Source organism: Tupaia chinensis, unplaced genomic scaffold, assembly GCF_000334495.1.
Source record: "Tupaia chinensis unplaced genomic scaffold, TupChi_1.0 Scaffold000647_1, whole genome shotgun sequence".
Taxonomy (NCBI): domain Eukaryota; kingdom Metazoa; phylum Chordata; class Mammalia; order Scandentia; family Tupaiidae; genus Tupaia; species Tupaia belangeri.
Window position 1 is genome coordinate 1,199,318 of NW_006160168.1, and position 23,197 is coordinate 1,222,514.

General features: G+C 39.9%; 1 protein-coding gene across 1 annotated transcript in view; it reads right to left on the bottom strand.

Annotated features, from left to right (window-relative positions):
- MRC1 (mannose receptor C-type 1) overlaps nucleotides 1-23,197 on the bottom strand; it is a 119,037-nt gene that overhangs the window by 88,630 nt on the left and 7,210 nt on the right. Inside the window, exons 2-4 of the mRNA XM_006159739.3 lie at nucleotides 11,373-11,774; nucleotides 6,646-6,819; nucleotides 1,561-1,725 (exon numbers count right to left, since the gene is read on the bottom strand). Coding sequence (XP_006159801.1) covers nucleotides 1,561-1,725; nucleotides 6,646-6,819; nucleotides 11,373-11,774 — 741 coding nt within the window. The remainder of the gene's footprint in view (nucleotides 1-1,560; nucleotides 1,726-6,645; nucleotides 6,820-11,372; nucleotides 11,775-23,197) is intronic.

The following is a 23,197-nucleotide window of genomic DNA, read 5'->3' on the forward strand; positions in this document are numbered from 1 at the left end:
TGTAGGAAAGGTGAGACATTTTTGTAAGTAGCTATGACAAAAGTGGTAAGAAGCAAATGAGAGAAATTAAGATGAAAATGGAAAGGGTTGCATTTCAACAGGTAATTTCAGGTAAAAGAAATAGCCCACGAGGGAGGGGTTGGCAAGTGGCATGGTGATTAAGGGCTCAGGACTCTGACATGGCTGACCATGGTTTGAGTCCCAAACCTAGCAGCTTGCTTTCTCACTTTTCCTCTCTCTCTCACTCAGTCCCTCTCTGGTCAAATATGAATAAATAAACAAACAAACAGTTAAATAAAATAATTCTTAAAATAAAATAAAGAAAGAAATAGCCTGGGAAGATACAAAGAAGAGAGGAGGAGACTGGATAAGAATCACAAAGGGAAGATGGCGGAACGCACGGAGCAGAACAAGAGTAGGTGGACAGATGACAACCTTGGCATGTCAGCTGAAGGAGTCTTATTAATGATTCGATGGGAAATGAGAAGCCACTAAGAATCTTTGAACATGGCAGTGATACGATCTGAGACATATTCATCTTGTAACCATGTCTGTTGAACTGGAGAAAAGTGAAGTAGGGAACGGGGGAAGCATTTGCCCCCACACTAACTTCTGCTCCTACTTTCTCTGTTTCCGTAGATGTGGAATTTAGAAACTAAAACAGATAATCTCATCCCAAGCAAACATTAATGCTTTTAATATTCACAATCCCATAAAAATGGACACACACAAGAGACCAGCAGGTAGCGTAATGGCTATGTCGCTGTACTCCCATGTAGCCAACCACAGTTCGAGTCCCAGACCCGCTGGCTTAGACTCACACCGGGCACATGTGTGTGCATGCCCAAGATCCCGAGAGGAGAATGGAGGAGGAGGGATTGTGGTGTGGCCATCCCCCCTGGGTTTGATTTCTCACTTTCTGTCTCTCTGTCTCTGTCTTTCTGGCGAGCGCACGCACCCTATAGGAAAAACTTCTCCAAAAAAAAAAAAAAAATGGACACACACTCACACACACACACACACACACACACACACAAATGGTGGAAAGAGAAAATCTGAAAACTAGTAGAGTCTGGGTGTCAGAGAGACAGAGGCTACAGAACTCAGGGTGTCAGAGCAGCTTTCGACTAGTCCCGGGTGGTGGGGACATTTCACATGTTGTTCTGAATGCTCTGATGCTCATAAAGACCTTGGGCTTCAGGGTAGACCTAGACAGTGACTACTCAACCAACACGGTGCCCCTGCCCTGTGTCTAAGGATGACAACACTGACTGACCATGGCCTCTTTAACTCTGAACCCAGATTAGTACCCAGAATCCTTTGCACAGGCTCTAGAGAGTGTCACAGCCAGCAGAACAAAACTGGCTCATGCGATAAGACCTATTGGCCATTCCTGGTGTCGTTTTCACAGTGCGGGGTCGTCCTATCATCTACGCCACCTGAGTAGGGACCGAGTCTATCATGACCCCTACACGTACCGGCATTGCCTACTTTTAAGTTATGTAGAAAGACAGTAATCGAGATGCTGCTAACGACTTCGTTTTCTCTCCATGTCATTACCTGTCAGGTATGTTTGCTCGTGGATCTCGGTGATGCTCAGGAGCTCAGCGTTCTGCTGCTGGCAGCTCTTCCTTGCTTGGTGCCAAGTTAAAGCAGACTTGGAATTTATCTGGTAAGAAATGCCAGTCAGCGGATCTTTATTCCATAAGCTTTCACTGCCCTCGACTGTGAAAGAAAAAAAAAAAAAGGTCAAATGGGATTTTCTGCATTATGTATAGAAGACACTTTCAGTAAACAAGTTTTCTTAAATGGTCCTAGTAACATTGTCACCTGAATCATTTTTCTTTTCCCTTCTTTTTTTTTTTTTCTTTTACTTATGTTTAATGTGTTTATGAGATTTTCTTCACTCCTGAAATGAAGAGTGGGCTTTTCAAAGGATTGGCCATATCTAGAGATAGACCTAAAGAAAAGCAGGCTTCGGGACCAGCAGTTGGCATAATGGCTATGTCCCTGGACTCCCATGTAGTTGACCGTGGTTTGAGTCCCAGACCTGCTGGCTTAAACTCATGCCAGGAGCATGTGTGTGTGTGCCCAAGATCCCAAGAGGAGAATGGAGGAGTAGGGATTGCAACATGGCCATCCCCGCCCCCAGGAGGGGGGGTGGTGATTTCTCAATTTTTGTCTCTCTGTTTCTCTCTATCTTTCTGGCGAGCGCATGCACCCTATAGCATAAACCTCTCCAAAAATTTTTTTGTAAAAAAGGAAAGAAAAGCAAGCTTCATCTTTCTAATTTTTCCTGGGGACATTAGGAAGTGAGGAAAATATAAAGACAAAGGATAGAGATACCTCTCTGACTTCCTTAATCTAGGGGAGAAAAAATAGGAGAAAAGAAAATAGAAGGATGAATGTGGGTAATCGGCCTGCCCAGTCTAGTTGTTCTTTTCAGAAACCGGGAAAGGTCACAGACTTCCACAGACCAGCAGGCCTCCATCTGAACTGTAGTGGTTTGACCTTGGCAGTGTTGTTACCATTCAGAGTCTCATTTCTCATTGCTGGAATGTATTCAGTGGAGGTAAAGCTCTTAGCAATGGCAGGTTCTAATGGTTAGTTTTTCTTTCCTCAGAGGAAAAAAGCAATTTTAGCTTCTATCTTCCTTTGCTATTTTACGATTCCCACATGTATTTCATGAACTCAGATGTATTCTGTGAAAGGCCAAGAACAAACAGATAGACAGGACTTACAACCTTCTCCATTTGAGATATTTGGGAAGTTAGTAAACAAATGAAGTATTTTCATATGTGTTATGTTGTAAAAATTTCTCCTTTTTCTTTTTAATAATATACAGTTATATTGATGAGCCCTGTAAAATAATCATCTCTTCATTTATTCGTGAGAAGAGAGAAAGGATTTGGTAACTTCTCAAATTTTCTGAGAAGTACTTCACCCAATGTGGAATTGCCCTTTGTACCTGATGAGGAAGCGACCCTGGGCCTTTCTATCACACATAGACCGCACGCTGTGGTATGAAACTTGCACACCCAGGACACATCAAAGAGGAAGGAAAATAGGTCAACATTTGCTTCGGGCAATGGCATGGAAATGTCTAAGATGTTTTAACTATACTCATTGTGTGTTTCTACAAAAATAAATTTCAGTTAGTAATGTTAAATTAAAATGATCTGAAGCCTCACGAGTTTAATGTCCATGCTCATGCAATGATATATATTTGAGGTTTATTGGAAGATGGAGATGCTTTAAACAAATAATTTTATAAATTTGGAGGGTTCGGGGATTGTTGAGGAGGGCTTAGGAAGAAACCAACATGTGAATATAAGACTCTTTGTTAAAATGATATGTATATTAACAGCCTTGATTTCATTATCACACACTGCATATATGTTTTGAAAACTGTGTTGTACACCATAAGATGTACAAAAATTAGATATAAATAAGAAATTATAAAATTTTTTTGGAGAGGTTTTTTTTTTTGGCTATAGGGCACATGCGCTCGCCAGAAAGACAGAGAGAGACAGACAGAAGGTGAGAGAGAAATCACCCAGCTCCCCCGGGGGTGATGGCCATGCAGCAATCCCTTCTCCTCCATTCTCCTCTCGGGATCTTGGGCATGCATGCACACACACCTGGTGTGAGTTTAAGCCACTGGGTCCGGGACTTGAAAACCACAGTCAACTACATGGGAGTCCAGCGACATAGCCATTACACTAACTACTGGTCCCATGAAATTATAAAATTTTAGAACTACAAAAAAAAAAAGAAAGAACGTGCAAGACATTTTTTAAAAAAAGGATTATTTCTTGTCCATAAATAGAAGGAAGGAATATAATTGGCCAAAGGAAAAAAGCAATCAAGTCTTCATTTAAAGAAAGTAAATTGTGTAGGGTCAGTCCCATAACCTAGTAGTTAAGGGAACCAGATCCTACATGACAGATCATGGCTCAAATCCTGGACTGAGTAGCTAGAAAACACACCAGACATGTGTACATGTGTGTCCAAAATCATGCCAGGATGGAGAAATGGAGGAGAAAGAGGTGTGGCATGGCCACGCCCCCTCTGAGCGTGCTTTGTCCTGCCCTGTCTCGCTGCCTCTTTCTGGCAAGCACACGTGCCGTGCGGCAATTTTTAAAAATCTAAGTAAATAAATATGTTGTTCACTTTAAATCAAAGAATTAAAACACACTTTCGAATGAATGTATAGGTTTGCTGACTGTACAACATCTCAGAGTCTAAATTCCCGCAGCACACCAGCATAAAGAATGTTGAAAACTAAAGTTGCAAAGAATTGAAAGAACACTCTTCCTTTTCCTGTTCTCATGATACTTGAAAGTAAATGTCTAAATAGAAGGAAAGCATTACAATAAACAATGCAAAGGACAATGAAGAGTATAAATTAAATGTCACTAGGTCATTAACTGGTCTATTATCTTCCTTTATTTTACCTGTTAGTTTCAGTTAAATGTCAAATCAAAGGATCCTTTGAAAGGAACACAAGATAAAATAGACTGAGAAATTACAAAGCCTTTTAAAGTATGAAATTCATAAACTGTGCCATCAAAGTTGAATGCACATTGAAATCAAACATTTATTTAACTTTCCCATTTAACCTAACAAAATAAATGTATTGACAATTCGGTTTTGAGGACATAACAAACTAAAACATTATTCCACTGAATATATTCAGGATGTTTATAGTCATATCCTCCAACCCATATCCAAGGATATCAAAAGATGGGAGTTTTCTTCGTGACTTGTCGTGTCATTCATGAAATCACAAATTCATCCAGGAACCCCTCTGCTAACCTCACCTAAGTGCAGGATGTTATAATCAGACCTGTGAAATACATGCTCCTAAGAAACCCCATGATAACAAATAAGAAAAGACCATTCCTTCTAAGTAAAGGAAAAAGACACTCCTCAATGACCAAGATATAAGTATTGTACTGCTTTGTCTTGAGAGGAAAAAAAAAATAAGGCTTAGTTTTTTTAGATAAAAAGACTTCTGAGTATAAAAGTTAGACATCTATAAACTTTTAAGGAGAACCAAGTCTCTAAGAGAGGCAAATACCTCATTAAGAGCAGGAGAGCACTAAATCTATGAACAGGAAGTCTGTGAACCTTTGTGGGGATTCACCCAGAACAGAGGAATTGTCTACAGAAGACAATTACCAGAATACCGGGGAGAGGGGTGTCTTCAAAGAGTGCATGGAAAATGCATATCATGAAAAGACTATGCATGGATTTCGAATGTTTTTGCACCAAATAAACTCATATGTTAATTTTATTTTCCCACATGTTTTGAAGTCCCCACGGATATGAAGCTCTAAGAAATCAGACTTAATTTCAGTGGGATAATTAGGGAGTATATATCAAAAGTATATATAACAAGAAACAAGAGCTACTCTGATCCCATCTAAAGTAGCAGGTAAGAGGTCAGAAGGTAAGAAGTCCATGCAGGTAGAAGTCAGCAGCAGGAAGAGGGTGTGGGATAATGGGAAAAGTGAAGCAAAGGATTCTTCCTAGTCCTCTTTCCTCAGCCCCTAGTTCTGCCTCCCAAGGTTGATACCCTCCTCTACCCCACCTAAAACCTGCCATATTGTTGCTTTACAGTCTTGTGCCTGGAAAGAACACCAGCATTTCATGTGCCATGGTAACGTCCCCCTAACTCAATGCAATAGCATTTATTTTGCATTACTGCAATAAAATTTAAATTATAATTTTATAAAGATCTTCAAGCACAAAAATTACCCACTTCCACTGATTCATAGCTGAGTTAAATTAAAATGATACTCTTCTAAAATTAAACCTAAGGAGGGTATCATTATTACTATTTTCACCATGAGGAGCCCTTTTCATTCCACTGACACAAAGTTCAAGAGCTCCCTCACACCTCCCTCTTCACCACACCATGTATGAATGATATCATTTGAGTTCTAGTTTTGATCTATGGTTTCATAAAGGCAAACCATTTGGGGTGTGAGGAAAGTCCTTGCCCACCTCCAATGTTAACTGTATATCACATCAAGAACACTAACTGTGCACTATAAATGGCCCTAAAGTCTTAGAAAATGACGCATTGCAAATGGAAGGAGAGGGGAAGAGGGAGAGCGTGCAGGAAGGGAAATTCAGGAAAAATGGAAAAGACATTTGTGGGACACAGATATGGTTTGTTGCCTATTGATGTTGTGTATAGTATTCTCAACTTGACCGGTGTGTGGCATAGATCATGCTGGTTAAAATCTCTTTACAACCTAAATGATGTATAGCAATTGAATGTATAAATAATAGTAAATAATAATAGTAAGTAAATATTTTTTAAAAAAATAACTGATTGCTGGAAAAAAATAAAATGGTCATTTAATAGGGGGAGTCCTGGGACAATGGGGTTGTAGTTTGGTCTTGTTAGCAAGATCTAAATATACATTGAAAAGCCCATGGCTGAGAGTCAGAAGATTTGTGTTCTAGTCTTCACCCAATATGGCATTGTCTCCATTGTGGAATGAAGGATGGTAGTGGATATAATGAGATAAAAGTGAAATCATTCTGCATAAACATGCCTAGGTTAATACAAAGTCTTATCATTGTGTGCCATGATAGCTGTGCCCAAATTTATAATAGACAGATACTTACATTTCAGTGGGCAAAATCCAAACAGCTTATCTGTGTCATAGTCTGTAGTGGTTCCACACCAGAGCCATCCGTCTGAACGCCCAGCACTCGTGCAGTCTGCGTACCACTTCTTCTCAAACTTGAATGGAAACGCACAGGTTGCTCCATTCGCGTTGCCCAGTAGCGTATACATGGCTAGAGAAACGTTGACGTGCACTTAGAATGTGAGGTAGTTCTGAACACCAACTTTCCAATAAGAAACATACAGAAAGAATGGGTCCCGATCCCACTTGGTGCACCCGCACGTGACATGCACACGCACCGTGCACTTGGTGCTCACACACCACCCCCTTTGACCTCTTTCTCAATCTTTTTCTGGGTCCACACAGCAGACTGTACATAGAAATAGTTCTAGGAACACTTTGGTTCCATCCACCATCTTTTGGAACAGATTTTTTTCTCCAACCTCAACAGAGTTGGTTCTGTTGGATACCAGTTTTAACTTCTTCATGTCCTCCAAAATAGAGAAGAGACCATTTTTCCTCTTGGTTGGAATCACAGAATTATTGAATCTTATACTGAAAATAGTCTAAGTTATGTAGTCCAGTCAATACATTTATTTCCTCCAACCTCTTCCTGTAAAGGCAGCCCTAACTTGAGTCCCTCAACAATGACTATAAGGAAGAATAGAAATTTTGTCATAGGTCTTCTAATCCACATCATGAAAAGAAACTACTCGAAACCATTAGATATCATCCATAATCAATATTTACCTTTCAAAAAGCTGAGTCTAGGGCTAGCTGGTGGTGCAGCTGTCATATGACTGGACCCACATGGAAAAAAAACTTCGGGGTTCACGTCTCAGGACTTCCCTGAACATGTCATTTCCCTGGGATCGAGGCTGCCTAAGACTGTGAGTGGATCATGGCATAAGGACCTTGCTAGGATATCTGTTTCTCTTTCTCTCTCTCAAAAATAAATATGTAGATGAACTTTAAAAATATGAATTAAAACAGATTATGTGTAAAGCTCTGAATTCAGCTAGAAAGGAAAATTGAAGCAAATATGAAATCATTGTCGATTATGATTTGGCTTAAGCAAAAGGGATTAAAGAAGCTCACACCTCCACTGACAGCCAAACAACTCACATAGCTAAACTTTCAAGTATGTTTGAAATCGTTGTCTTTGCAGGAATCTCCCTTTGGGAGATAACATCTTTATACTGATGTATTTAACTTCTTGCCACCAAGTGATACTTGGAATCGTAGAAATGCTTTTTCGAATTATATGTTGTAGATTCTATGACTTGAAAAAGTTCTCAAACTTTTAAACAATAGCAAGTCTGTAAAATATGTATCATATAATAAGAGTACAATAAATGGTATTTCTTTACCTCCTTTTCTTCTTCCCATTGTACTTACCCAGGCTTCCTTAAATACTAGAATTATTTTTAATTATTTCAAAGTCACTTTTTTTCATCAGTTAGCTAGTTTGCCACTTTAAGATGCAGTTCTAGCTTCAGTTCCACTAAATTACAAGACTAATCTTCCAAATCATGCTAACTTCAGAAGTAGCTGTGTGACCTTTAGTTAATGGGATACTTATTTTCTTCCTATGTAAAACCCATTAAGACTACCTCAGGGCTTTTTCATTAAATTAGTGAAGATATTTTCAGTGCCAAATTTGTAGCTACCAATTTAAAATAGCTTTATTAAGACTAACTCGATTTATTTAATAATTATTGAGCTATTCTATACACTGGGCATTAATGAGGCAAAAAGAAACGAGTTCCACCTTAGTCACTTCACTAAGGAATCATATAACTGCCATCAATTTACTCTTTCTCTGAGGTCTGAACTTCTAGACCTCAAATCTATCCAAGTTTCTAATTCTGATAATACTATTCTACAAGAATCCCTATCCTCAGTCAGTTCTATAAACCTCCCAAATTTTTTCAGAGAGAAAGAGATTCTCTTCTCTCTCTTTCTCTCTCTTCCTTCCTCCCTCCCTCCCTTTCTCTCTGAAGAGCACAAGAGTCATTTGGTAATAAAAATAATAACTATAAATAATTTTTAAAAATTAAATATTGCATGTATGGGACACAGAAATAAATTAGTATCAGTTGATAATAACATGTATAGTATCCTGAACTGGACCGCCATGAAGTGTGTTCATGTTGGGTAAATTCAATTTCCAAACTAAGTGATGTATACTGATTGAATGTATAAAAATTTATTAAAATAAAAATGAAATATCTTAGCACCAATCCTGAGAGTCTCTCAGTTTTCAATTCTCATGTTTTCCAGTTAAAGGATCTTGAAGTCACTATGAGCAGAAAGACCTGGTAGCAGGATTATTTTAAGAATTGAGAGCTCATTGAAGAGTAGAAAATGTAGTCAATGGACCATCTGCCCCAGAATTACCCAGGCCTTCAGAAAAGTAATTTAATAGATTCCTAGGCCCTCTTTGTTGTATGCTAATTCAAAAGGTGTTAAGAGGCAGAACTTAGAATCTGTATTTTTAACGGGGTCTCCAAGTGACACTTACACATGTAATCATTTGAAAACCATTATCCTAAAGCCTATGTTATTTGTCTCAAAGCAAGTAGGACATAAAAGGGAGGTTGGGAAGCGATAGTATTGTATTGTAAAATAAAATAATTCCAGAATTGGTCCTGTGGCCTAGTGGCTAAGAGAACCAGATCCCACATGGCTGACCGCAATTCAAATTCCAGACTCGGCAGCTTGAAAAGCACACCAGGCATGTGTGCAGGAGTGGCCAAGGACCTGATTTCTTCCTTTCCCTTTTTCTATCTCTCTTTCTCTCTTGCTAGCGAGTACATGTGCCTTCTAGTAACTAAAATTAAAACAAAAAAAAAGATAACAATAAATGAAAAGAAAACCATTCCAGCTGTCTTAGCACCAATCCTAAGGATGAGTTCCTCAATTAGTATACTTGCCTCATCTGTGGAATTTGATTCAACTTCGATTCTCCCTTCTTGGGCGTTATAATTTTCTATCAGGCTTTTCCTGGAAGGCTGTGTTACTCAGGTTGCCACTCATGTAACTTCTAAACCTACATTATGTTCATTAAATGCCTTGGAATAATTTCCTTCGGAACTCTCCTCTGACCCTACCTCATTTCCCCCTCTCCCTCCTTACACAGATGGCAGAAGAAAGTTCACAAATTATCTCCTTCAGAAAAAAAAGAAGAAGAAGAAGAATGTCTATGCTCTGCCCTAGATGTGATAAGCAAGGGTCAACCAGTCTTAGCTGCAGTAGCCACAATTTTAGGAATAAGTCATCTATTGTCCCACATGGAAGTCTCTTTCTCTGACCTTGAAGTGATTCTAGAGAACACTTTGTAATAACCAAGTATCCAAACCTGAAATGTGGTTATAAGATCATCTAACTCCACAGACCAGCACTTGTAAAATGCTTCAAGTTCTTTTTGATTTTTTTTTCTCTGCAGTCACCAGAGAATGAAATTTGATTGACATTAAGATAAGATACTCTGGGGGCCAGCAGTTAGCGTAATGGCTATGTCGCTGGACTCCCATGTAGTTGACCATAGTTTGCCTCCTGGACCCGGCGGCTTAAAACTCACACCGGGCGCATGTGCATGTGTGCCCAAGATCCAGAGAGAATGGAGGAGAAGGGATTGCAGCGTTCCCATCCCCCCTGGGGGGTGATTTCTTGCTGTCTCTCTGTCTCTCTCTGTCTGTCTGGCGAGCGCACGCGCCCTATAACAACAACAAAAAAAAACCCTCTCCAAAAAAAAAAAAAAGAGAGAAGATACTCTGATTTTATTTATTTAACCTTCAAGAGCTCAAGGAACCATGTGTAAAATAATTTCTCATCTCATTGGTGGGATTATTAATACTTTCCAAGAGGGCTATCTAAATATCCTTTATATTCATTTATAAGCTAATGTCTCAGCTTTCCTAATCTTCTGATCAAGATATTTACAGTCTCTAAATATCCATAAGAGAACAAAATAAATGAGAAACATTTTTAAAAACCTATATTATCAAAAAATTTCCCACAGTTTTATTTGAGGCTGTCTGAATTAGCAGAGTGTTTTTCTACAAATTATTTCTCCAAGGATAAGTTAAATCAAAAGAAAAAATATTTGGTTAAATTCATGTTTTTCTCTATAACTTCATAATGTTAAATAGAAGACTTTGGATCAAAGACTCTATGTAAATTATTTTCTAAAAAAAATGTAACCCAGAATTAAAAAGAAATCTTAGATAAAGTTAAAAGAAATAACTATTTATTAAAAATAGCTAAAATATCATTCATGACTTTTTTTTTTCCCTTTCTTTTTTTGGAGAGTGTTTTGCTATAGGGTGCCTGTGCTCTCCAGAAAGACAGAGACAGACAGAAAGTGAGAAATCACCCCCCCAGGGGTCATGGCCATGCCGCAATCCCTTCTCCTCCATTCTCCTCTTGGGATCTTGGGCATGCGCGCACATGCGTCCAGCGTGAGTTTAAGCCGCCGGGTCCAGGACTCGAACCACGGTCAACGACGTGGGAGTCCAATGACATAGCCATTACGCTAACTGCTGGTCCCCATCCATGACTTTTTAACACATGCATTGACTATTTTCTTCTTATAAAACACAGAATAGTTAAAAAACACAAAAAAAGTGATCAACTAATAACATGCTTATTTTTTTGAGTTAGTTTCCAACTAAGAAAATAAGAAACATTTGACACAGAAGTAAGCAATTCCAAGCTTCTTACCTTCATAACCTCGAGAGCATAGATCATCTGTGGTCCCATAGATCTTCCACCTGCTCCATAAACCAGATCCCTTGTACAGCATAATGTTCTTTTCTTGTCTGTTGCCATAGTTAAAAAATAAGTCTTCCCCCTTGATCCCCAGAAGTGTGTCATTTTTGCACTCCCATTTCTGAAATTCACTTTGTGAGTCACAGGCATATAGAGTGACGGCCACCCAATCAGTTTTCGATGGCACCCCCAAGCATAATTTAAAAGCAACACTCATGATCTGGGAATCGGAAACCCATCGGAATTTCTGAGAGTCAGCATCCTGGTTGCAAACTGCAGTTTGGACTGCACTGGAACTTACTGCTTCCACACAGCGCTTGTGGTCTTCATTATAGATTAAAAATTGCCGAGTGTCTGTTGAAAAAAAAAAAGAAAAGAGAAGAAAAATAAGAAAAAATAAAGCATGCATAATTGGGGCCATGTAACAAGGATTATATTTTAGGTCAAAAGTTCCCAATCTTTTCATTTCTCTAAAGACTAATAATTATAGGGGAAGAGATGAAGATGACTTATTTGAGCCAGCTCAGTTCCGCTTGGAGACCCCTGAAGCTGGAGAAGGGACTGGATTGAGGGACAAGGTGTGGGTAACACCCGTGGCTACCTAGCAATTGACTGGAAATCTCCGAATTGCCCTACTATGTTAGGAGAAGCTTTATGGAAACGCTCACCTTAAAGGCTCACAAACTGCAGTAGAGTGAATGTAAAAGGCAGATAACACAAGGGAATAATATCAATCTGAGAGAAGATGATTTGGGAAATGTGAATATAATAAGATGTATAATTAAACATAGTCACGTATTGCTTAACGATGAGGATACACTGACACATTCCAAACAGTGCATCACTAAGAGATTTTATCATTTTCTGAACACCATTGAGTGGACTCACACAACCCACATGGAATAACCTGCTACGCACCCAGGCTGCATGAAACAGATATTATTATCTAATGAGACCACCATCATAGGTGTGGTCTATCATTGACCAAAATGCCATGATGTGGTGTATGACTTATATGTATGTCCCACAATAGGGTTTTATTTTATTTATGATAGAGTATCTGTGTACACACAAGAGAGAGAGAAGCATGCACCCTCAGCAGGATCTTGCCATGCCATCATCCCTTTACTCCACATCTGGGCACATGCACATACCCATGCCCAGTAAGTTTCAGGTCAACCAAGCTGAGGAGCCAACCAGCAGTTGCCTGTGCCTGGGCATCTTCCAGCTGGGCCAGCCAGGCAGAGTCTCCAGAATAGGATTTTGAAGTCTGACACATCCCAACTACCTTTAAGATAGATGAAATCTATATACCATTACTCTAATGATGGCACTAGGTCTTGAGTTTTTAAAATATTTCTACTTTAGGTCATTTTATCTTCATTCTCTATCTTGCACATTTTTGAACTAAGTACTTTCTCTGTAGCCCACGCTGAGATAACTTGACAAGCTTTTTGTTTCATTTGTTTTGCTTTGCTCTGCCTTCCAGCAATGGGTAATTTAGAGATTTAGCAGCTAGAGATAAATGAGGATCTATCCTATTATGCTAACTTTATTTCATTGGCGTACTGTATCTAACCTATGTATAACAAAAAGATACAGAATTTATTTCAAAGTGGAATAATTTGTGAGGCTTTCAATAAAGGGTAAATAAATGTAAGTTTTTATATCATTAGAGATACTGTTATATGAACATAATCTTAAAAATAGCAGTGTAATTTGGGATTGTAATTTGGGATTGGTGACCTCAGTAAAAAAATATGGATGCTTTTTGGTACACAGCTGTAGCTAGCAAAACAGGACTTCCTGTTACAGAAAGGGAAAGGGGAAAAAAAAGGCTCCAGTAAGCATATGTTTTTCCCTTGAATCAAAATTGAATTAATGTAAAGGGGTTTTCTGTTTGTTTATTCTTAAAGAACATACAAATGAAAAAAACTGACTGATTTCTTTTGGTTTTGTTTTTCTTTTAGGTTTTTGCCATAGGGCACATGCATTACTAGAGAAACAGAGACAGTAGGAGGGAAAGTGAGAAATCATACCCCGGGGAAATAGCCACACAGCAATCCCTGGTCCTTCCGTTCTCCTCCTGGGATTTTGAGAATTCACACATATGCACCCACTGTGAATTTCAAGCCTCCAGGTCTGGAACTCAAGCCACAGTCAGCCATGTGGGAGTCCAGCACCTTAACCACCATGCCACCTGCGGGCCCTGATTTAATTTCTTTCAATTTTGTGACATAAATATAAACTGAACACTTCTTGTAAAGTGTTTCTAAATCCTTCTACTTAATCAGATTCTTTCCAAATGAGCTGGTGGTATTGCATATGTTTGAAGCTCTGATTAAATGAGCTCATTATTGTTAGTTAAATCATCCCAGCAAAACAAAACAAAGTACAAATAGTATCTCTAGTAGGGTCCTCCACTGTTTATAAAGGTCTCTCACAAGCTATATTCTATTTATTATATTTAGCACCCCAATGAGGTTAGCACCACTTACTTTGAGTCAGTTCTAGGACCAGCAGATAAATCTTATAATGAATCTTTGCCTCAAAGTGTTGTTTTCCAGGGACCTAACAGTGGTACAGCAGAAAAATACACCATTCTGTGAGGCAGTTCCACATGGGAAGATAGTGGTTCAAGTCCAGAGATGTCCCTGGGTACACTGGGCACACATTTGCCCAAGATCCAGGGCTGGCTGAAGGCTGCAGGTGGATTGTAGTGTCAAGGCCCTGGTAGGGGTACTATCTCTTTCTCTCTCTCTGTCTCTGTCTCCTCCTCTCTCTCTCTCTCTCTTTTTTTTTTCCTTTTTTTGAGAGGCTTTTGCTATAGAGTGCATGCGCTTGCCAGAAAGACAGAGAGAGACAGAGAGATAGAAAAGGAGAAATCACCCTCCGGGGAGATGGTCACACCACAATCAATCCCTTCTCCATTCTCCTCTCAGGATCTTGGGCACGCACGCACATGCACCCAGTGTGATTTTTAAGCCACCAGGTCCGGGACTCAAACCACAGTTGACTATATGGGAATCCAGTGACATAGCCATTATGCTAACTGCTGGTCCCTCCTCCTTCTCTCTTGAAATAAATAAACTTAAAAAAAAAGTTTCTCCTGATGCTTTCCTGTATCTGTTTCTGTCTACACTTATTCAAGATCCCCTGCCTCTATCCTACCTAGACCCGTTGGCTGAATTATTCATTTGTGCTGGTTTGATTTCTTAGAATTGAGGTTCAGTAAAACCTGGACCAAGAACCCCTGCTTCTTGGGCTTGTCTGGAACTGACCTCTGTCAGATGTACACACATGGTCATACCGGATCACCCCTCTAGCTGAGCTTCTTCCATGTTTGACCTTATTACGGTGCTGTGCATGCTCTAGTGGGAAAAATGGGTAACTTTCTGCTTTGGCAATAAAAGTAAAAATTTAATATTGCTTGCAATAAAACACAGGAAATAGAAAAATAAGTAAGTGCTTAAAAAACAGTTATTGAGGGGGTCACCAGGTGGTGTGGTGGCTGAGTACTGGACTCCCACATGGCCGATTGCAACAGGAGTCTTTGACCTGGCAGTTTGCTTTCTCCCTCCCTCTTTCTCTTTCTCTCTGTCTCTCTCTCTCTCTCTCTCTGGTGAGCACACGTGCCCTATAGGAAATTAAAAATAATAATAATACATAAAATTAAATAAATAATTATTTTAAAAATATAAAAACAGTTACTATGATCATTTGCCACACATAAATGTAAATTTAGGCTCTTCTAATCTAAAAAGGTAATGAACACGGACAATTCCATCATATATATCTGTAAACACAACTACATTGGCCTTTACACATAAAGTCATTCGATTCGTTTCTGCTACTCTACCTTCTCTTTTCCTATCTGGACTTAGAATCCACTTTTCAGATAACATTGCTCAGTAAGGCCTCATCAATAATACTAAGGAGAAGAGTCTGTGAAAAATTCATGAAAAATGCATATTATGAAAAAACTATGGACAGATTTCAAATAATTTTGCACCAAAAAACAATCACACTTTAATGCCATTTTTCCACCACAGTTTTTGAAGTTCTCAAGTATGAGCTCATGTATCTTCCATCCCATACTTCAGCCATTTTTATTGTAATGTCAAACAGGAAATGTCTATGAACAGGTCAGATTTAGTCAACCAACCAACTGGTAAGCAACCATTTAATAAGATATATGGAAGTTTTTCTGTATAATAGTGTTTCTAGTTCAGAGGAAAATTTGACTTTTATATGTCTAATTTTCATCTTGATTTCCATCTTAATTTTACTGTAAGAATGGATAACATGTAATAAGCAAACATCTAAGCATCTCTTTTGCATTCATGGCACCACCATACACCCAGATCGACAAGCCAAAAACCTAGGTGTCTACCTATATTCCCAGCTTGCCCTCACTTTCTATTGCAATAGCAGAATCTATTGGTTCTGCTCAAAAAAGTACTGTGATGCTTAATTTTATGTATGAATTTGGATGGGTCATGGCACCTAGATACTTGATCAAACACCAGTCTGGATTGACTGTGAAGTATGTTTTTTTGGGGGGTTTTTTGGGGGGTTTTTTTTGAGAGATTTTCACTGTAGGGCGCGTGCGCTCGCCAGACAGACAGAGAGAGACAGAGAGACAGAAAGCGAGAAATCACCCCCCAGGGGGGATGGTCACACCGCAATCCCTTCTCCTCCATTCTCCTCTCGGGATCTTGGGCATGCACGCACACGCGCCCGGCGTGAGTTTTAAGCCACCGCGTCCGGGACACGAACCGCGGTCGACTACGTGGGAGTCCAGCGACATAGCCATTACGCCAACTGCTGGTTCCCTGAAGTATGTTTTTGAGATAAATTCTCACTTAAATCTGTAGACTCTGAATAAAGCAGATTATCCTCCACAGGGTGGGTGGGTCCCATCCAATCAGCTGAAGGCCTTAGAAAAAACAAGCTGAGGAAGGGAGAAAGGAGGATTCCCTGAAGAAGAGGGTATTCTGCCTCTAACCTACTTTTAAACTTGAATTACAACATCAACTCTCTCTCCTGAGTTCAGCCTACCCTGCAGACTTTGGACTTAGCTAGATATACAATTAAAAGTGTGTGTGTATGTGTGTGTGTGTGTGTATGCAAACACACATATGTATTATATACATATGTACACACATTCATGTATATGATTTCAAATATTTTTGCTCCAAAAACCAGTCATACTTTAAGGCCATTTTCCACAAAAGTTTTTGAAGTTCTCAAATTGAAGCTCATATATCTTCCATCTCACACGTGAGCCATTATTATTGTAATGTCAGACAGGAAACGTAGATGGGCAGGCCAGATTTAGTCAACCAACCAACTGGCAACCAACCATTTAATAAGATGCATGGAAGTTTTTCTGTACTTTAATGCCATTTCCATGTGTATGTGAGAGTACTTTAAAAAGTCTGTAGAGAAATGTAATTAAACTACAAGTATATTTTGGTCCAAACATTGAAATCCATGCATAATTTTTTCATAGGACACATTTTCCATTGACTTTTTAAAGACTTCTCATGTATGTGTGTCACCTGCACACACACGGGTTCTGTTTCTCCAACCAATACCCACACCTATTTTTTTTTTCCCTCCAGCTCCACTGCTACCACCCTATGTTAAGCCAGCAAGGGCATGGTCTGGTCTTCCTCCTTGAAATGGATCCAGGAAGATGACACCTGATGCTCCCATTTCCTGAGAGATGGGCCTGCTCTGCCCTTCTGAATTGCAAAACATATCTAACATGACAGGTTGCACCCACTGAGCTACGTGAAAGAGCAAGATTTCTTTGTTTTCATGATTTCTTCAGTGCATGGTCTGCAATGCACATCATATTCAGGTTGAAGGCTTGCTCAATACTAAAACTATTTTCAGAGCTGCCTCCAAGGTGCAGCAGTAATGAGCTGGATACTACATGGCAACCACAGTTCAAATCCCTGGATGGTCACCCAGAAACACATCAGTCACATACACACAAGTGCCCAAGATCCAAAGGGTTGGAGGGCTGAAGGATTGAGATCATGTCATGACCAGACCTGCTGGAGCGTGCTCCCCTTTATCTCTTTCTGTCTCTCTCATTCTTACATGTATGTGTGTGTGCTCTATCATAAATAAAGGTTAAAATATCAATAAAACCATTTTCTTTCACTTTTATCTTTGTAGAGAGGGTTTCTAGGTTGGAGGGAGTTTTTGTTCCTAACTGTAGTTCCCTAACAATGTAAACTCTTCAAGAGTGTACCACTGTGTCCAGGAAAAATTTCCATGTGTATGTGAGAGTACTTTAAAAAGTCTGTAGAGAAATGTAATTAAACTACAAGTATATTTTGGTCCAAACATTGAAATCCATGCATAATTTTTTCATAGGACACATTTTCCATTGACTTTTTAAAGACTTCTCATGTATGTGTGTCACCTGCACACACACGGGTTCTGTTTCTCCAACCAATACCCACACCTATTTTTTTTTTCCCTCCAGCTCCACTGCTACCACCCTATGTTAAGCCAGCAAGGGCATGGTCTGGTCTTCCTCCTTGAAATGGATCCAGGAAGATGACACCTGATGCTCCCATTTCCTGAGAGATGGGCCTGCTCTGCCCTTCTGAATTGCAAAACATATCTAACATGACAGGTTGCACCCACTGAGCTACGTGAAAGAGCAAGATTTCTTTGTTTTCATGATTTCTTCAGTGCATGGTCTGCAATGCACATCATATTCAGGTTGAAGGCTTGCTCAATACTAAAACTATTTTCAGAGCTGCCTCCAAGGTGCAGCAGTAATGAGCTGGATACTACATGGCAACCACAGTTCAAATCCCTGGATGGTCACCCAGAAACACATCAGTCACATACACACAAGTGCCCAAGATCCAAAGGGTTGGAGGGCTGAAGGATTGAGATCATGTCATGACCAGACCTGCTGGAGCGTGCTCCCCTTTATCTCTTTCTGTCTCTCTCATTCTTACATGTATGTGTGTGTGCTCTATCATAAATAAAGGTTAAAATATCAATAAAACCATTTTCTTTCACTTTTATCTTTGTAGAGAGGGTTTCTAGGTTGGAGGGAGTTTTTGTTCCTAACTGTAGTTCCCTAACAATGTAAACTCTTCAAGAGTGTACCACTGTGTCCAGGAAAAAACCATTCCAGTTCCACCCGGCAGCTCACTAGACTGGGCATGACCCAGCCTGGCCATGCCTTCGCTTCCTCCCACAGCAGCTCTCACTTGCGACCTTCCAACCCACCACCTTTCTGTTCCTCCAAGATTTCAAAGTCATTTCCACTTTAAAGGCATCATATTTTGAGTTCCTTCTTTTCGGGGGTGCCCATTAAGGTCCCAGCACAAGTGTCAGCTCCTTAGTAAATTGGGTGTCGAAATTAATTTAACTCTTTCATTTTATAAGAAAAATATCTGTGACCACCTGAAAACAGATCCGCATATTCTTTTCCATTAATCTCTTTATGCTTTATATGCATCCCTCTACTGAAATGTAAATCCCATGAGAAGAAGAGCTTGATTTTTCTGGTTCCGTAGTGCAGTCTCTCTTTGGGGAGTTAAACATTCTCTCAGCAATGAGTTGAATGAATGAAAGAAAATATATTAAATCTGAAATATCTTGATTAGTATCCCCGATAAATCATTTTATTTAAAAATGGATTCATGAGGGCCAGCAGGTAGCGTGGCGGTTAAGGGCACTGGACTCCCACATGGCCAACCATGGTTTGAGTCCAAGACCTGGAGGCTTGTTTTCTCTCTCTCTCTCTCTCTCTCTTTCTCTCACTCATTCACTCTTGCTCTGCCCCTCTCAGGTCAAATTAAAATGAGTAAATAAATAAATAAAGTTAAATAAAATAATTATTTTTTAAATGAGTTAATGACTAGGGATCTATTTAATATTAGTTTCTCCCCTGAAAGCTTGCTTATCTTTACCAAAGAACAATTTAGAAACTTTTATACTTAGGAAAAGGGTACTTGGAAATGAGAAGCTTCTATTTCAACACACACGTATCTATTCTTGTTTCCTTTATCTTTTGACATTAGGAAGCAGTGTAAGTCTGATATTGCCTTTGCCAGACAATACACGGAAATGTAAAACTATCACTTGATGGGGACACACGGATGCACTATTCTTCTCCCCGAGCCGTCAGCATATAGTTTTGCTTGTATCATTGCTCTGTGCAAGCTATCTGATTGACAATGTCACACTTCTTCCTCTGAAAGTCTATTCAAGACCTTGACCAAAAGGCAGCTTGTAGCATTGTTGCTACTATTAATCACAGCAATGAGATATATTTATAAACATTCTATTTCCTGTCTATACTGATTTTGTGCTTGCAGTAGAACTATTGCAGAGCTGAACAAATGAACACAGCTAATTAATCACATTCCTGTCCCTGAAATCTTATAAACTGAAGTTTTCTTATTTTCTTTTTTAAATATACATCAGAAGTATGTTTGCAGAGTGAGAGATGACCCTTCCATCTTAACATTATCGTATGAATTTCACATTTTTTTCAACAACTAGTTGACTTTGCACTACACACTGTGCTAGTGACAATATGACAAACTAGGGATGCAAGTTCCCAGCTCACAATGAAGAAATCTTGGCTGTGGTTATTTCAAGGGCAGAAGTATCGAGGGCAAAAATACATTTGGAAAAGGAGAGATAATTTTCAACCCACTATCTCAGGTTAAAATAACTAAAGAAAGGGCCAACAGGTGGTAGTGTGGTAGTTAAGGCACTGGACTCTCACGAGGCTGACCTCAGTTCAAGTCCTGGAACCAGTAGATTGAAAATCATGGCAGGCACATGTGTGTGCATGTCCAACATCCTGAGAGGAAAATGGAGGAGAAGGGATTGTGGCATAATCTTCTGACCTTGGGGGTGGGGGATTTGGATTTCTCTCTTTTTCTCTGACACTCTCTCCAGTGAGTCACATCCCATGACAAAAAAAAAAAAAAAGAAATCTTAAAAATAAACTTAAAAAAAGAATAACATAAAACTAAAGAATAAACATCCAATAACATTGACACAAATTTTGTTCTAAGCATGTTTCAATATTTTAAAATTATTCCATAATGCTTGAAAAATAAATTTCCAAATCTACCCACAAAAAAATTAGGTTTTTAAAGATGATTAGGTAGAGACTTAACTATGTGTAATAAACTGCATTTTCTTATACACGTTTAGATTTTCTTTTCTATCAACAAATAAAATGCTGGCATTAAAACAAAAATGAAAATGCCTTCCAGAAGACAAAGCCACTTGCTAAGAGGAAGGTAAGTGAGTCCCCTTCAGCAGATATTGCCAGACCGCACAGATCTCCCCTTGATCTTTGTCATTTGTATGCATGCCAGCCCCTCTCAAATGCTGGCAACAACTTTTGGCCTGGTAGCCTGTTCTGGTGATTAGAACTCCCTGTGGCATCTACAGTGTAGATTTGAGGGGCCTGAGAATTAATATTCCCTACAAGAGGCCCTTCACTGGAGACTGATGGGAATTGCTAAATACTCCCAACACCTGGCCGCCCTTCAGATGGGATAGCTCTGAGGTACATAACCCTCTGTGGCCCAGAGCTCCCCAGCAGAGCTGAGCTCAGAGTGGGCAATGCCTTGTTAACACAAGCCTTCCTGTCTCGCTTCCTCTCTCCTCTGCCAATATTTCCTGGTATTACCTTCCAAAACACAATGCTTATATTAGACTGCAACTGTCAGATGTCAGAGGCTTGGGGGGACCCACACTAAGAAATGTGCCCACAAACCTTAGTATACAGATGTAAAACCCACATAGATTTCTTCAGAAAACCAACATTAAATGGAGAATACCTATGCCCCTAGAACTGTCATGTGCCACATAATGGCATTTTGGTCAATGAAGGACTACATGTACAACTGTGGTCCCACAAGAAGCAATAGACAGTACCATCTGGCCTAGGCATGCAGTAGGCTCTACCAGGTGGGTTTAAACACACTCTGTGATGTTCACGTGATGGCCAAATCATGATGCAATTCCCAGAACACATCAGTGTCATCAAGTAACACCTGGTTACATACACAAAAAGGTACGGGGCGGAGATGATGAATGGTCATAGTATGAGGCTTAGCTATGTTGAATGGAAAGAAAGGGAAAATTAAGAATAATTTCATTTTTCACTTCAGTTCTCAATCCACTCCCCCACAAAATGTTCAGAGAATCTACAACTTTAAGTCACTGCATTTTGCCATTTGGGGAGACACAGATACGAATCCAAGATGGATTCTGACCTCAAGGAGGTAATACAGGCCAGGAAACTCTTCCCATTTACTGTCTGTCTCCCTAAATATGTAACTATCGACACCTTCTCCAGGTCATCCACTCCAGTCTCAGTAGAAGAGGTCCCATCCTCCTGCTCATCTGCTACCCGCTGCATCTCATCACCTCCCTCCCTGCCTGTTAGCCTTCTCTGTCACTCCTCTGTCTTTAACCGCAGAATGCCAGCCTGTCCCACCCCAGTTTAAAGGCAAACAACAAAAACTTTGGAGGTCAGAAGTTGATGCTGCCTTGTTCCTCCTTCTTGCGGAAATCGCTATGCTAACTGGTTAACCTTGCTGTAACATGTCAACCTGATCAGGACATAATCAGCGTTCTAACCAGACACCACTGCTCACTGGCTATGAAACCTTGGTCAATTTTCAAAACTACTCCATACTCCTCTTTTCCTGTCAAAAAAAAACTGTCTGTAAAATACTAGGTCGTTGGGAAAATCATGATCTATTTTTTTGTTTTTCTGTGCAAAAATGCGTCCTAACTTTCCCAGCGACCCAATAAAAGGGAAATAACACTAGCCATGGCTGTGAGAATTAAATGAGACAATCTAAATAGCATGCTTAGAACAGTTCTCGACACACAAATTGCTCAATCAGCTTTGCTATTACCATCGTTAGCTTGGGAAAATCAGTCTGGAATTCAGTGTGAAATGGTTCAGACAGGATGAAATGAGAACAGAGTCCTGTTGTCACAACTGAGAAAGAGAAATGGAATGACAGAGCAATGGAGACCATTGTTTTTAGTCTCAGGAGGTCGGTGGAGAGAGGGATCTTCTTTGGGGCCACGTTCTGTAATCGCTCCACCTTTGAGGCTCAGTTTTCTCAGCTAGTTAAAGGTAATGGGAACGCCTGCTCCTCTGCTGTATGTGCAGCTTGGGCTCCCGAGAGCTCTGCTTTTGCTCCAGGTATTGGTGCATATTACATGGAAATTAAACCAAAAATGATTTTTTTTTGAGAGGTTTCTGCTATAGGGCGCATGCGCTCACCAGCCAGCCAGAGAGAGACATAGAGACAGAAAGTGAGAAATCACCCCCCAGGGGGATAGTCACGCCACAATCCCTTCTCCTCCATTCGCCTCTCTGGATCTTGGGCACGCATGCACACATGCCCGGCGTGAGTTTTAAGCCACCGAGTCCAAGACTTAAACCACAGTCAACTACATGGGAGTCCAGCAACATAGCCATTACGCTAACTGCTGGTCCCACCAAAAATGATTTTTCTGACTTAACTATCAAAAAATGGATTCCGGGAGCCAGCTCCATAGTGTGGTGGCTAAGCACTGTGAATAAGGAGTCAAATCCCATAGCTCCAAATGCACTTTAATCCAGCCCCACTGGCTTGAAAAACACACCAGTACATGTTCAGGGATGCCCCAAATCCTGTGGAGTAAAGAAATATAAAGGGAAGAGGGTGGCCGGCAGATGGCTTGGCGGTTAAGGGGGGGGG